Source organism: Embiotoca jacksoni, unplaced genomic scaffold (genome assembly GCF_022577435.1).
Source record: "Embiotoca jacksoni isolate LCO1_2020_lvr unplaced genomic scaffold, fEmbJac1.0.p SCAF_13, whole genome shotgun sequence".
Lineage (NCBI taxonomy): Eukaryota > Metazoa > Chordata > Actinopteri > Embiotocidae > Embiotoca > Embiotoca jacksoni.
In genome coordinates, this window is record NW_027185263.1 from 12982033 (window position 1) to 12998555 (window position 16523).

The window sequence follows — 16523 nt, forward strand, 5'->3', positions numbered from 1 at the left end:
AACGGATGAGAGAACTTCCATGGCCAGTGCTGGCATTTGCGTGGGGGGTGGGGCTTTTATTGTGGCCCCAAGCAGGGAGCTAGTGCCTGAGTGTAGGTCAGTGCGAAAATGGAGTCCAACAAAGTGCTGATGCTGATACAGCGGGAGCAAGAACTCTTCTCTACTGCTCAACAACTATCTGCAGTTTTCTTAAAAGTAGAAGCACACACTCACGTTTGTCAATTGTTGCACTGCAATTTGCACATTTTAGCTGTTTGTGTTTCACTCATTTCTACATGGCCAACATGTTGTCTTTATGTTGCATTTTGTCAGCTGAGTCACATGCCCAGCAGCTCAGCAAAACCCAGTTCTGGGACAGCTGCAGTGAACTCCATTAGATACTGGATAGTGCAGCAGCACACACTGTTTCTGATTCCTAATGTTTTCAAATGTGAAATTATATCACAACTGATGTTTAAAGCGGCAATTTAAAAATGTCATTTGTTAGAACAACATGTTGGAAACTCTAGACAACACATGGACAGATTAACACTTAGTAACAGGGACACAGCTTCTGTAAAGAGATGTTTCTGTTGATTTGGTAGCGCAAATTTTCAATGCCTGAAGTACCTGAAATGAAATTTGATTTACGTCCATAATGCTGGAGTTAAGGCTGAAATTTCAGAGATGAATGTCACAAAACCTGAGCAGTAAAAGTAAAACTATCTGCACGATCTGTGACCTTTAGAGCTAAATGAGCAAATATGTATTTCTGTCATCTGGGTCAACCAACCCTTTCAGGAAATAGCCTGTGTACTCGGTCACTTCATGGCCCAAAAAACTCTTCATACGTGTGTGGAGGTTGAATTAGAAAACTGTATTTCTAAAAGCTTTTAACTGGAAGAGAGTAATCAGGTAACGTTAGTAGTTTTGTGATTGAGACACTAAATTTACAGTGAGTGAGAGACATGCGGCAAGATAATCTGCACATGCCATATTTGGATCAAACAATATATGCTGTCAAAGGTCATGCTGTTATGACTTTTGTAATTAGTGTGTTTCACCATCAGCATCATTAGTAGTTTTGTACTTTACTTTTTTTAGTAGCTTTTTCCTGCGTTCATTTCATCAAACCTGGAAGACAATTTAACATCTTGATATTTTAAGTAGATTAAATATTCAGGTTTAATGACACTTATTTTGAAGGATGTCTTATGTGCAGGTGTGTAGTGGAGGACTGGGCATGTTGTTGTGTGACTGGAAGTTTGGTCCACAGTATCTATTCAGCATGTGACAAATGATAGACTCCTTAGTCTTCATTGTTATTATCAGTATATTAGCTATGCAGCTAACTTTGGATAAACTTTTAATTCACAGGCTAATAAATTACATACAAACTGCATAAGATGGATTTTGGAATTAATTCTGTATGATTTATGTCTTAATTTTGGATATGGAAACCACCAGTGTATTACAATGAAATAGGGCTCTCAACATTGAAAAAGACCAAGTAAAAGATAATTACAATGAAATTGCTACACTCGCTCTTAGGAAGGAAATCCCTGTGAAATTTCATAGTCAATATTTTATTGTGCGTTTTTACTTCATGAGGAAACTACCAGTATATTAATATGAGTGATGCACGCTACACTTTACAGGCCCTGATAAGGTAGCTGCAGTGATTTACTGACTTTACAGTCTTCAAATTTATTTTGGAAAGTATCAGTTTACTTTAAAGAAACAATGCGCATTTCACATTACAGGTCATGGAAAGCTTTGGGTTTTTATTACAACCTTTGTAAGCAGGTAGTGTGTATTTAATGTGATGTCATTTAACATATTACATAACACTAGACTTTACATTATAATCAGGTTGCTAATGACATTCTATATTACTCAAAACCTATTGACTCATATGATATCTCCTGGCGCCATAACCCTACACTTATTACCAGCTATATTATCATCTTACAATTCATATCAGTGCAACTACTGACTAATTACACTACCACGATTTCTTATTACATTTATTATATCAAGTATTTTTTATTTTTATTTCCTGCAATTACTATGTAATTAAAAAGCATGTAATTTTTATTCATTATGTAATTTTTTTGTACCTTCACATGTGTTTGGTGTTCATATGTGCAGAGAACTGAGCCACATATTTCAGTAGTATCACAGAAACAAACCCTCACATACTATTCTGGGTGGGATGACCAAAGTTAAACTCAAAAAACAACAACAAAATCAGTGTGGTTCTGTGAGTCTGAGTGAGTGACAGTCTTACCAATCCTTCAGTGGATTTTATGTTGGCTAACTGCACAACCTCCAAATGTGCCGATTGAGACACCATTGGATCCGAGGACAGAGAGATAATATGGTCACACACTCCAGAGAGAGTTTTACACTGGGGAGGACACATTAGGGATAAAAAAAAATAAAACAATCTTAAAGTGTACACATATTGGTTTAATTTTCTCTCAATCCAGTGGAATTAAGTCAGTAACTCACCACATGGAGGATCTTGTTTTCTGTTTCATACACAGAGCAGTCCTGGGGAATATTCAGAGAGCACTGTTACCTCCAGAGAATTTGTCAAAATGGAGTTATTATTGGCATTTCTGCTGTAGGTGGATATAAGCAAAAACCGAGCAGCTTGGCACCTATAACCCCCAACACTCCCACACAGGCATGCACAAACACAAAACAAATGAATCACCAATGCGGAGGCATGTCTTTCTCGCTCTCTCTCTCTCTCTCTCTCTCTCTCTCTCTCTCTCTCTCAGCCTTCAACTCTTTCCGCCCTTTTTCACTCCCACCTTTAATTTTTTCCGACTTTAATTTTTCTCTTAGCTCCATGTAAACATCCTTCTCCACAGAGACCGTGCTAAAAGCTATTAAGGATAATTTCTCTCATTATTTACTGATCTTTCGGAGTCCAACGGGACTGACTGTCATCATTTAGAAGCCTGCGTGCAAAGACAAACATAATGACATAAAAAGCTAATCTGTGATTCTTTTGATTTGATTTGGCTCGACGTGTCTTCAGTTTTGAAAATACTTTTACACGTTACAGCCTGTAGCTAAATGAGACAATGCTTAAGTCAAACCTATGTACTTGTATTTCCTATATGAACTGACAGCTATAATCTACAGAGCAAAATAAAAATAAAAAAGGCAGAATAAAGTTTATTCTCAGTAGTTATTTCTCAGTTTATTGTAAGTAACTAGTTGAAATACAGTATATGCATAAGTACATGCTGTTATCTGATACCCTTGGCATCTTTAAATTCCTTGTTTGTATATGTATGTGGATGAATTATGTGCAAAAAATAGAATATGTTTTAAAGTTAACAAGCTCTAAACTGGATGTTTATATGAGGAGACAAGTGAATTGCTTTTGTTTTTTCCTCATAAGCACAACAAAAATTATCCTTTGGATTTCAGCTTAAAAAGCAAGAGCACATACTGAACATCATATATATGTATATGTATTATATAAAGATGTTTTTAAAACTATCAAATATATAAAAGCATTTTCTTGACAGTTGGCATTTTGCCATTGCTCTCCACTGTAGATCAGATTCCTCTTGTCTGATGGAGAAACACTGATGATCCTGGGCTCGAGCTGCACATTATTTTATGATATTATACTATTTATTTACCTGCTGTACAATTGTCGTGAGCTCAAGACACAGCTGGATTACATTGTTTCTGGTCACGGAGTAATCTGCCACCGCAGCAAATGGAGACCTGAAAAAGAAAGAGCACCTGGAATGAACCATTAGATCATTCTTCCTCTGACAACAAATCATTGGAAAATTTGTGGCAACATTTCAAAACACACAATCACTGACAGCAGAGGATTACTTTACTTCTATTCACATTTTCAAGTTTCTTTTAAAGAATGTAAAGTCAGATTTCTGAAAATAACTTCCTTACAACATTAATACAGGTACATGAACATAGTATATAACACCATCATCATTCACCATATGGTAAAGGCCAATATTTGTCTAATTTTAATATCAAAAAATGTTCTGTCTACTTTTGTGCTTTTTCCAACAAAAAACTGAAACATAGATGCCTGAATATTAATTAGAATGAATGCCGCAAATGACGTCTGTTATATGGAAAAAAAAAAAGACACAGAGAATCACTTTGTTATTTCTGTTCAACATTGTTAGCTTTGAATTTCCAAATTCATCAAACACAAACACACAAACACACACATTGGCACAATCCCACAGAGACGCAAAGGGATAAGGCGGCATATAAATAGACTTGCTCTGTGTCTTTTTGGCCGCCCCGTCAAAATCGACTTATATAAGGCCTTTTACTCATCTTTTTCTTGTCAGCTGATTTGTCATGGACATTACTTTCAAAACAAAATTGGTCTGTATCTGGTCAAAAAAAAAAAAATTAACTCTAGGATCCCCCAAAACACCCTACATGAACCAATACATGACATCTCATTGCTTTTTTGAAACAATTTTGTATTGTATATTTTCAACTGATGTAAGAATATAAATAAAGTAACATTTCAGAGAGAAGAGTTCATATTTTTGCTTGAAAATAGAGTCAACAAAATGTATCTAAAACTAGTCTGTGGGCTAAAACACAAACCCAAGGACCAAACTTTAAAAGGAAAACACTGTTTATGGGTGAATATATCAATGTGCATACGATACTGTATTTACGACTGTATGTGCATTTTCACAGGTTTAAATTCATTACTGCTGCACCTTTTTGAAAATCTCACCTGTCTAGCCATGCCAGGAGGCTTTTGGCTGCAGCGATGAGGTCCACCACAGAGGTAAGGAAGTCGTTGGGCAGCTTGTGGGTGGCTCGGCCGTCGTACTGGCCGCTGCGCCGCCGGCCTGTGATGAAGTTCTGCAGGTTCTTGGCAGAAGCGTTAAGCTTATGAGAAAGCGTCTTCAGATTCTCAGTCTCCAGCCCATAATTCTAGCAGAAGAGAGAAAAGTAAATTCACTGTGTTTGACCAGTTTGTCAGTGTTTGTTTTAACTGTGATGCTTACAGAGATGTTCTCCAATTGTTGTCTGGACTCTGCTCAGAGAATAAGAGGACCACTGGCAGAGCAGCCCACCTTGTTGCACGACAGAAGTGTTGCACATATGACAAACATGTGAGAAACCAGCTGTCGCTTTGCATGATAGCGGAACACTCATTACCCCGTACGCCAAACGGCACGTGTTAGCCTGTGGGCGTCTGTCACGTCAGTGTTACTTGGGAGGGGAGAGGCAGCAGGAGGGCCACTAATCATATTTAATACAGCAGTGCCTGAGAGACTTAAAACTAAATCCCAGTTACGTAAGAAGCTTTGGGGCTGAAGCAGGGCCCCCCGTGTAGCAATGCAGGAAGAGAGGACTTTAGATTCAGATTGCATCTGTGACCTCGTGCACTAAATCTCCATCTAGTTTCGCTGTAGGTCCCTGGAGTTGAAGCATCTCCATCGCTGTTCAACTCTCCCTCCTTCAATCCTACTTCTCATTCATCCTTTACCATCTTTTCCCTTTATTTTCCTTCAGTCTAAATTTGGGTGTAAGAGCTGCAAATTAAATTAATGATCGTCAGATAGTCCCCCAAATGAGAGTAAAATGATGGCTCTCACAACAAAAGAATGACAGAAATGTCGGGCTCTAAAATACGGGAAGCTTGTTTTACATTTCTATTTCCTTAACTGGTGAATTCACTTATTTTAATGATCTCCAATAGACAGCAGTAGGTGCTGGGAAGTAGATGCCAAACATGAGACATAACACTGCCGAGTTGTATCTTCTCAAATGTGTGGGTTTCTGGATTTTGGACTGTGTTCGCATAAAACAAGCAATTTAAACATGCCACCTCGTTGTCTGGGAAATTGTAGCTACCGCCAAAGTTTGACATTTTATCGACAAATTAATCAGTTATTCAAAACAATAATCTGCAGATTAAGTGATAGTGAAAATAATTGCATCCCAAACTGGACGAAGTTTTTGATTTTATTAGTGAACTGATGTTAAAATCAACGAAAAAAGATCCCAAACAACAGAACAGGCAAAGAAATATAACACACAAAGTTTTCCAGAGTTAAACCTTTTGTTCTGTCACTGAAAATTTTAAGCAAAAGATAATGAATCTAACGCAGATTTTTAGAATTAACACTTTTAAAAAGGAAGGTTAAGAGGGAAGTATTCAAAGACAAAAGTGGACATTTGGGAGACGCTGTCCTAAAAAAAGAAAATACAAGATTCTTCAACTAATCATGTGTTCTAACTCTTTTAGGCTTTTTTTTTTTTTTTTTTTTTTTTTAGTAAGTTCTGGTTTATGAACATAAATTTATGTACTGCTTGCCCAACACGTGTTTGAGAAATTGATAAGATTGTCTCCATTAGTGGCAGATTTTGTTGCAAATATGGTTAACGAGAATTATTGCCACCAACTCCAAGGAATTGTAACCAAATCCGTTTCTTTTCACTTGTGTGTGTGTGTGTGTGTGTGTGTGTGCCCAATCGACTCACACAAGGAAGACTCACCACTGACAACCAGGTTTTTAATCTGGCACTGCAGGTCTACATAAATTGTATTACCTTGGTTCATCAGGAGCTATTGGGTGTCAGACTGAGGGTAGCGACCGTCCTTAACAGGAAGTTAAATGGTTGTTATACGTTCTTACACTGTGTTGTCATCCTGCAGACCTGCCTCACAGGGTAACAGAGGTCACTGCAGTAACATGTGGAGTGCGTGTTACAACCTGAATAAATATTACGCTCCGACTGCTTTAGCAGCACATTGGCCAAATCAGCAGAACAGCATTGTATCGTGCTGACACACAGAAACTTGTGTTTCTGAGACTAAGAGCAGAAACCATTTGAAGATGAGGCTGTAATCCATGTCAGCACCAATGACAGCTGTAAGATTTGCCTAGAGAGGATGTTTCGGCCTGATTGCCAACTCTGGTAGATTTTCCGTGACGTTTCAAAATTTGGGACTATAGCAGCCCTGATTGATATTGTTGACTGATTAACAGATTTATGGATGAAAATGATATGTAATAATACACTATCAGCTGAAATCTTACATATTCAACCTGTCAGTGTTTCTTGGTTTATCCACTGACTGTATTTGTGATTTGATGAGCTGAGGAGGCACCAAATGTTCTCTAGAAACTTCGTCCAACAGCAGCGGTCTATGACTCTTTGGAGTGATGGTACAGATCAGTGGGAAGACGGTGTGGGATGCTTGGACTCACCAGAGCACAGAGTAAGTCCACAGCCTCCAGTATGAGCTCCTGGTGGCCAATTCTGGACACTCCCAAATCCTCCAACTCCTGGTGAGTGATCCGCAGCAGCTGGTCCCCCCCTACTTTCTCCTTCTCAAAGGTCTTGATGTACTGCTGCAGGCAGTCATCCAGGCCTGAGGGAATCACGCAACACAAGAGGAAAACTTTCAGTGCAGCTCGACAAGTTGAAAATTTTGTTTGCGAGCGGCATTGGATTCTTTGATTTCTTGTGAAAGCTCTATTTGCATTATACGTTCTTTCCTTGCCAGAATATGAGCTGTGAATCTGTTAAGTGTGAGCACAGGTTGTATTTTGTTGTGTTTAAGTGTGAAACAGTCTGTGCCAGACAAGAAATCTGACACATCCCCTCCTTCCTCATTTGAAGTTCCGAGCTGTATTTTCAGCTTTAAACTGGAAAGTGTTTTCAAATAAAAAGGTTTATGTATCTGTGCTCAGCTTGTTTTCCATATTTCACTGCTGCAGCAGGTGTGAAGTCTTTTGGAGAAGCAGTAGATGAAGTGCAGCAGCCTGAAATTAACTGACTGAATCAGAACCTCCTGTCTGCATCAACACTTTTATGCCTCAGATTCTGAAGTTGAGGACTAGAAACTGTGCTAAGGCCGGCACCAATATAGTGTATACACGGGGTAAACATAACATCAGGAAGTCTTACAGAAAATTGTAATCCTTTACAACACCGTCACAAAAACAATTACCATTCAGACTTGAATGAAAACTCTCTTCGACAAAGAAGTCAACAAAATGATGTTTTTTACTTCAGGAGCGCTGTGCTGAACATCATTTTTTACAGCCATGATATTTAAATTGTGTACCTTAGATGATGTTACAAAAAATTCAACTGAAAATTTGTTGCGTAAAAAAATTGGATTTGATAATTGATGTTTCTTCATCAGGCTTTCCTGGTTCTAAAATCCTATTTACCTAAATTTTCTTCACTTTCAGATCAAGCAAATTAATTTATAAACTGCAGCAAACTCTTTTATACATACAGTAGTCTTCTATTGTTGCTGAATGTCCCTACAAAGTGCTCTGCATGCTAACTGTCTCTCCTTTTAACAGTGGAGACAAAGAGAGTAGCTTTTGTACAGCTTTTTCTATACACACGGCCTGTTTCCATCTTCTCTGTCCCTATTTCTCAGAATCACACACACACACACACACACACACACACACACACACACACACACACACACACACACACACACACACACACACACACACAAACTCCTTCCTCATCTCGTCTTTTCATCGCACATATACATGCGGCCCAGCGATCAGCCTAAACCCGATCAAGCATTCACGCGGGGTTCAGCTGGCACCTACACGGTGGAGAGGGAACATAGGGTGTTTCATGGTTTTACATAACATTTAAAAGCTTAACTAATCACCCTCTTTACCAAGTTAATTGAGACTCATTATGTCAATGAAGTATTCCCAATGCTGCCATAGTAACCATGAAGCTGTTTTTTTGGCGGGGATTCTCCCTGACCGCAGGGTGAGATAAAGAAATAAGAGAAGGGAGGACATGACGCTCTCAAAAAAGTGATTACATTGTAGGAGCTAATGTAGCTATCTGCCGACTTTATTAGCAATAATCTAAATCCCATTGAAAAGCTTGGAACAATTTTGATAGGTGCTGTATAAATAAGGGTTATAAATAAACTTCTCACATTAAAGAACAACACAATAAAAAGACTAACATTCTCTTTATAAATGCTAAAGTTTTGGTGGCTTTTCATTTTCAAGCTGCCATATTTTGTGTCGTACTTCTGCTCTATTGAAATAGGTGCAACATGTAATCAAAATCCCTTCTAGATGGAGTGTAATTCACTGAACTAATCTCTGCTCCATCAATTTTCCTGTCTATTTCATCGGGGTCAGATTATCCGGGTGAGGAGAAATTAAAAGCACATCGCTGGCACATCCTGAACTCTACTCCAGATAATCCACTGGTAATGTAAGGAAATAGCGCTAGTTAAGACTTATTAGTTAGTTGTTAAAGGATTTGTGTTAATCTGACTTGTCATTGATCACTGTCAGTGTGTGTGTCAGACAAGGGGAGAGGGTGTGTGTGTGTGTGTGTGTGTGTGTGTGTGTGTGTGTGTGTGTGTGTGTGTGTGTGTGTGTGTGTGTGTGTGTGTGTGTGTGTGTGTGTGCTGACAGATCAAACTGATATACTTCACAAAACGTGAATTATGTTAATGTACACGGTCAGGAGGAGAAAAGAGATTATACTAAGCCTGCATTAGGTTTGTAGCTCAAAACACAGAGACAAAACAAAACAAAACAAAACAATACTGCAAATGAAATGCACATCTCATATGTGTTTGCACAGATACCATTCACTTGAACAAATTTTCAGTCGAAGCTGAAATTCTTTTCTCTTTTGTGATGAGAATCTCGTCTTCAAAGCAGCTTTGTCACAGCTGGGAATTGGGCGTCTAGCGTGCACAAAAAAAACTAACTGGGGGGTTGGAGAGTGGGACTGTGGGAAGGTCACAGGGTGCCCCTACTTGGCCCCCAGTGACATCATGGAGCGGTATGCAAATAATGGAACCTGTGAATACTAACGACAAAACGCTGCCAGTCCTCGGGGGTTGAGAATGAAAGTTAGACAAGAATGAACCCCCCACCCACCCCCTCTCCATCCCTTCCTCTGCCTCAGTGTCTCTCTGTGCCATTCTGCCCCTCACTTTCAATTACCATTACTGGGCTCTGGGCACAAGAACCATCTCTGCTCCACTTGTCAGATGTGGGACACTGAAGAGCCCTCTCTCATATCCAATCTCCACTTCAACACTCCCTCCATTTCTCACTTGTGCTTATTTACAGATCATCTTAGATCTCAGTTTAACTAGTGTGGCTATTCTGTTTCTGCCTGTCTCCGAATCTTATCAACACTGTGATGTCTTTGTCTGTACGAATCCTCCATAAAGCTACACGCACTTGCATTGTGTCACGCTCACTAAAATACCCCCATTTAAAAGGCAGCATCAGATTCAGGTGGAATTTGTAATACAAGACTGATACAAAGAGAGGTCTGATCCTTGCAGTCATAATACGTCTGAGCCAGCAGAAAAGACCTACAGGCGAATTATCATGGTGCATGTGTGTGTGGGTGTGGGTGTGTATTGAGGCAGCAAAGACACATGGATGTGTATGTTTCATGTGGACTATTTCCGAAGGGCTGCGGCCTGACACGTGAGCACGTGGCTCTGCAAAACAACACACATCACTGCTAAAAACACAAATACGCAGACTCAGATAACACCCTCCCACTGAGTTCCTGCATTTCCTCTTACATCTCTATCGTATTCGCTTTAGGTGATAACTTTGTAATGCAAACAGACAAAACAAGCAGCAGAGCCAGGGAGGAATATGTGCCCCAGAAAGTATGCTGATAGACTGTGGAAGTAAATCCTCCACAGCTGTTTGGAGACATTTAAAGATCTTTAGAGACTGAATAAGCAGACAGATTTCCTCAAAGGAAGAACCAAACTGACACAGCTGAATTTTGTCAATGATAAGTCAATTGCATTATTGCATTTTTCTAACTTAACCCATTCCAGACCTCCAATCATTACAGTTCAGCTCAGTCACGAGATCACTCTCTCTTGCGGCCTTAATGGTGCTTCATCATTACCGGACTGAACCCCTACAAATATATGAACTTCATTGTGGGGCTTCCCAAAAATGGAAAGATTCTAAACTGCTCTTGTGTCTGAGCTAATACACACAATAGTGATGGGCCTTACTTTGCAGGTTTCAGTGCATTGTGAGGTTTTAAAGCTACATGATGCTCTTCTAAGTCAGCTGTGACTTCTTAATGACTTGAAGCATCTGTGGATCAACATTTCACACAGATGGCTGTTCAGGTTCTGATAATGCACTGCTATGATATCTCTTTATTAAAACTCTAAGCACATATGTAGTAAGGCTTAGTGATAACTTCAATCTTTTTGTCCCTAAAACACAGAATGTGACTTCCGATCCAGTGAGAAGGGGAATTATTTATGCGTAATCACTGGATCTCCGCTATGTTTCCAAACCTCCCGCTAGGCAGCTCAGCGTTAACAATGACCACCGCAGGACACAATAGAGGTTTTAAAACCGTTCTGAGCCTTTTTAAACGTGTTAGACTCTGGAGATCACGACTGCCTGGAAGGACAAGTCGCCTCCACACTGGAACTGCTTGAAAAACAAAACAATCGATTAAATGATTTAAGGCTGTAATTAAAAGCCTGTAGAAGCCGTGCGTGTCGATGAGACGAAAAGCCCGAGGATCAGCAGGTGTTTTGTTCCTTTTCGGGATCTCGAGTCGATCTGTGTGGCAATGCATTTCGACAGTGCAACAATATATTCACTGCAACCCGGCAGTTGTGGTGATACCAGTTTCTATTTGGCAGTGATCGCGGCTGAAGCCTACCTTTCATCCAGTCAACCACTTGACTGGAGCTCCACTTGCTCACAGGCTCCATAACCAGTGCCATGGTAGAAGTTTGTCCTCACAAAAGAAAAACACTCCCAACACACCAACTCCCCACTCAAAAATGTAAATATGAAAGAACAAAACGGGGAGAAAAATTAAAATGATTCAAGGGCTCTCTGGATTCTTCTCTACTGGGTAAGGGTGTTTACAAACATGTCGAGGTAGGTCCAAAAAGGTCCAAAATGTCGCTGTGAGGAACCTAGAGTACAGCCCAGCAGACTTGCTGCTCACTTGCTTGAAAGAGCTGTTTTACTTGTCATTCACGTCAGGCTCAGTGGCGGTGATGCTGGTGGGTCGCCGCTGCCCGACCCCTCTTCCAAAATACATCCCGGTACCATCCAAAGCGGAGAACAACGCGCTGACTGTTACTTCATAACGCTGTCTGGAGAGGTTGGGTTCGCTCTGAGCATCCTCCCTCAGACATGGAGTCATAGTCCTCACAGCCCTCACCGTGCGAAGTGTGGATGTATGAGGGGTGATCAATGCCACAAGAAGGGAGGCGGATTGTGAGCAGGGGGCGTCCTGATGCGAATTAAAGGTCCGATATTTTACACTTTTTGGTGTTTTATAGTTGCAACCTGGAAAGTGTAAACTGCTATTTTTGTGGTTTTAAGTGCCAAAAATTATTTCATTATAGTTTTACGTCTATCTTCCTGAGCTTCTCTCTGGAACTCTAACAATACCGGGCTGTTTTATGTCTTTCTTTTTAAGGCGCATTGGCTCTGTTCTGATTGGCTGATGCTTTTGTGAGTGCTACATACCCAGGCCAATCACAGCTTGTCTTTGGTCTCGTAGCTTGCTTGTTTCACAAGAGAATAACAGCTCTGTGTTTTCTTTGACATAAAATGTTTGACACGAGTGTGAGTTTGTGACATCACAAATTTATGGAGTCCAAATGGCTTGTCTAAATGGCAAAGGACAGGCAATGGACCTTTAATGATTCCAGATCATACTGGATTTTGATTAAAAAAAATAAGAGCTTAGCTGAGGTCACATTTGGTTGAAAAGCAGCACTTATTTCCACTGCAGGTCAGGTGTGAATAAGCAGAAATTAATGAGCAAATTAAGGACAGTGCTGACTGTTAAGAAATACGGTCAGAAAAGTTGCTTAACTGACTATCCAACCAGTTACTGCAGTAGAGTGAAGAAATAAAAGGTAATTTTACCTCATTCTGACGAGAATGAGGGCAGTCACACATCTCCCATTTTCAGCTTCACCATGGTTAAAGTCTGAGGGTCCATCTGTGGGAAAAGAAAACATTTGAATTGACTATTACACACAGGGCTATCATTGGCTAAACAGATTAAGATGTTAATGCAAAATGACTGGTTTCTTGAGGCAGACAGTGGACAGTACAAGCAGCACGTGAATTATAGATGTTATTTCTTGCTATTTAATAAATTAGAGAAAGTCACCATGTCCAAAGTAAGGTAGTTACACTCTGATATGCAATCGATGCAATATTCTGGTATTACATTCCCTCTTTCTTTACCCCATTTTTTCACCTCTTATCTTATTTTTCTTCCCTGGGCATCAGAGGGCTTGTTATATTTGAATTAGTCTACAGATGTTATCAGGGGCAGGGAGACACTGTGGTCTTATGTTTTTCTGGGCTTAATATTTCAAAAATAATAACATTCAAATAGTATTTGAAAAGAACGAGTAAAATTTGAACATTTTAAGATTTTTGTTTCTACGTCCTATGGGGATATCAGTGCACCAGTCATCTTTTCATGTCTGATGCTTTGGTAGCCATGGGCTTACTTGTACACCATCGATTCCATCCCCCTCTTAACCAACCAAAATGAGTGCAGCAATGAAAACACAATACCTCACTGGCTTCCCACCCGGGGATAGTTTGAATTAAACAAGCAAGCAGTTCTTGGGAAACACTGCAATCATGGGTCTGTGTTGTGGTTGTGAGTGAAGTCTTTAACATCCTGGGGGGAGGAGGGGGGTGTCCCTCAAATGGCAGAAGCATTAAGTTTAACTTCATTATTTTTCTCGTTTTTCTTTTCGTTCCTTATTCTTCTTTATAATGAATTGCATTTTTGCCGGCTTTATCATATTCAAAAACTCATGAAAGTTTTTACACACGTCTCTTCTGGCGAAAAATTTCGTATTGAGTTCCTAGTGGGCGTGGCCAAATGGCTCGCTAGCGCCCCCTAAAGAGATGCCCCGGCGGCTATATTTACTTACATGCACGAAATTCAGTGGACATGTGTATCACACCTAGACGTACAAAAGCATTAAGTTTAACTTTGTTTGCCAATGCACGATAGGCATCACTGATGGCAGATATCCTGCTTGGGAAAAAAAAAAAAAAAAAAAGCCCATTTATTCTCTGGTTCCTGGGACAGCACAACATCAGTCATGAACAAATTCATTCAACACAATGGGTATCCTGACAAGGATTCCTCCACTTCTCCTTACAAGCCCTCGGGCACTAATCACCCCTCAATCTGGCACTAATCGCCCCTCATACTGCCACTGTTTCCTTCTGCTGTCTTTGTCGCTGCTCACGCCTCCATCACACAAAGCGCAGTGTAGTGGAAACGACGGTCACCAACGAGACAAGGAGACTGACATGCGCTTGGCTTTTTTTTTTATTTTTATTTTTTCATGTATGGGTAAACAGCTCCAGGATGTAAGTCTATGTTCAATGCATGGACACTCAATATGCTGCAAATTCTACATTTATAGCCGACTGAGGGGCATACCATATCAAAAAATAAACATATTGATGAGTACATCCAGACTTTTTGTTTACATGTTAGTTATCCTCTAAAGGTATAACTGCGATGTTGTTTAATTTTCTTCATTTTTTTAATTAGGGCCCAAGCACCAAAGGTGAGAAAGCACTATTGTTATTCATGGAATTATTTTTCTCGTTTTTCTTTTCGTTCCTTATTCTTCTTTATAATTAATTGCTTTTTTGGCGGCTTTATCATATTCAAAAACTCATGAAAGTTTTTTACACACGTCTCTCCCTGCGAAAAATTTCGCATTCTAGTGGAATTGCTCGTAGGCGTGGCCAAATGGCTCGCTAGCGCCCCCTAAAGAGATGCCCCGGCTGCTATATTTACTTACATGCACTAACATTTTTGGATATGTGTATCACATCAAGATGTACAAAAAAGTCTCTTGGCAGTATGACCTCAACTAAACAGGAAGTCCACCATTTTGAATTTAGTTGCCATTTTTGGCAAATCGCACATGTTGTATTTCGACGAACTCCTCCTACAGACTTTGATGTACCGACCTGAAGTTTTGTCTGTCCTATCTTAGATCTACCTATCTACCTGGAGATGAAAAGTTATCAAAGGAATTTGTTTTCGTCCAAACCACAAGTGACTGTAACCTTTATGTACATATTCCGATCTTCCTCAAACATTACATCTTTGATAACAGTCCCGCCCTGAAGACACCTGTATGGTAATAGTCTCTCATAGTCATAGCGCCCCCTGCCGGAGACAGGAAACGAGAAAAAAATTCAAACTGGAAGCTGGGCTATGCGGGCCCTCGCACGGTGCACGTCGGGGAGCCAGCATGTCGGGGCCCCTGGATCTCCGACGCTGCTTTCAGTTTTAATTGATTAAATGTTTTTTGTCCAAAACTTCCAGCAGAACAACTAATGATTATTCTACAACACAAATAAAAGATGAAAACTGGTGAAAGAAAAAGAACAGCAAATCGATAGGCTACATTAAAAATCCCAAACTCTGCGGGCCTTTCTCAGGACCAATGTAGCAGATTAAGCCCCAACAGCTTTAGCACTGACATTCAAGATAATCAATAATCATAAATAAATACAGAGACAGAAGCTATACAGTGTGAAACTTAACCATGTGACTGGATATAGCACTGATAAACTGTGATGCCCTGAAGGAAACTGCAGCATTGTTGCACATGCAAACAAACCCCCACAGGTTTGACATTCAGTGTCAGCTTTATATAACAGGATGTCATGATTAAGATGAAAAGATTTGACTTGTAAAGAGACGCAGTTAATATGCCATGAGTTACATAAAAATGCAACTATAGATTACATAGTATTCCCTCATTGTCATCGAAGAAAGTGATGTTAAAAAGATTTTGATTAAATCTTTATTAACTGCCATATAAATTCAAGGGAACGGCTGCAGATTTCACATATCAAGGTCTGTTTACTGATCTTGGGGAGTACAAAGTGGCTGCACATAGGAGCACAGCTCAGTTCAAGTTATCTCACTTTCCTCAGGTGATGTAACTTTAGTCAGTGTTGGTTGTTTCTGAAGACTACAAGTTTGAAAATGGAAACAAATCTGGAGGTGTGGAGTTTGAAAGAAGTGAACTTACCAAACCTCAGCAGCCGCCTGCTCCTCATCTCAGCAAGGGGCTGGTAGCTCAAAGCTGCCTTCGCCGCAAGACATCCCCAGCAAGAACTGTCAGTAGGTGAGCGGCATTGTGGGTAAAGCAGGTTCTGACAAACTCTTTCATGGCAGACATTTTGATTTGTCATTGAAGGGAAAGCATAGATGTTTTAATGATGGCTGCATTCCAGTTAGTGGAGGTCCTGCTTTTGTGATTGTGGTTAATGGCCATGGCTTACGAGTACTGTTAAGGGAATGAGCCATCAGTAACACACCTGAGCATACTGTGGCAAGTCAAAGTGTCTGCATTGAAAAGGTCTACTTCAGATACAGTCTATGTGAATAATGCATGAATTTGTTACTTGTTTGAATAACTGTGCATGACGAGTCAAACA

The 16523-nt window shown here is 40.0% G+C and overlaps 1 protein-coding gene across 4 annotated transcripts in view; it reads right to left on the reverse strand.

Annotated features, from left to right (window-relative positions):
* Window positions 1-12199, reverse strand: part of LOC138196535 (connector enhancer of kinase suppressor of ras 2-like) — a 29805-nt gene extending 17606 nt beyond the window's left edge. For 2 of the 4 annotated variants that reach the window (XM_069146659.1, XM_069146658.1), the window contains exons 1-6: window positions 11713-12199; window positions 7236-7399; window positions 4745-4947; window positions 3648-3753; window positions 2494-2535; window positions 2270-2389 (exon numbers count right to left, since the gene is read on the reverse strand). In XM_069146659.1, coding sequence (XP_069002760.1) covers window positions 2270-2389; window positions 2494-2535; window positions 3648-3753; window positions 4745-4947; window positions 7236-7399; window positions 11713-11776 — 699 coding nt within the window. In that variant the 5' untranslated portion in view covers window positions 11777-12199. The remainder of the gene's footprint in view (window positions 1-2269; window positions 2390-2493; window positions 2536-3647; window positions 3754-4744; window positions 4948-7235; window positions 7400-11712) is intronic. The other 2 variants (XM_069146660.1, XM_069146661.1) reach the window with 2 other exon arrangements.
* Window positions 12200-16523: the final 4324 nt, after the last annotated feature.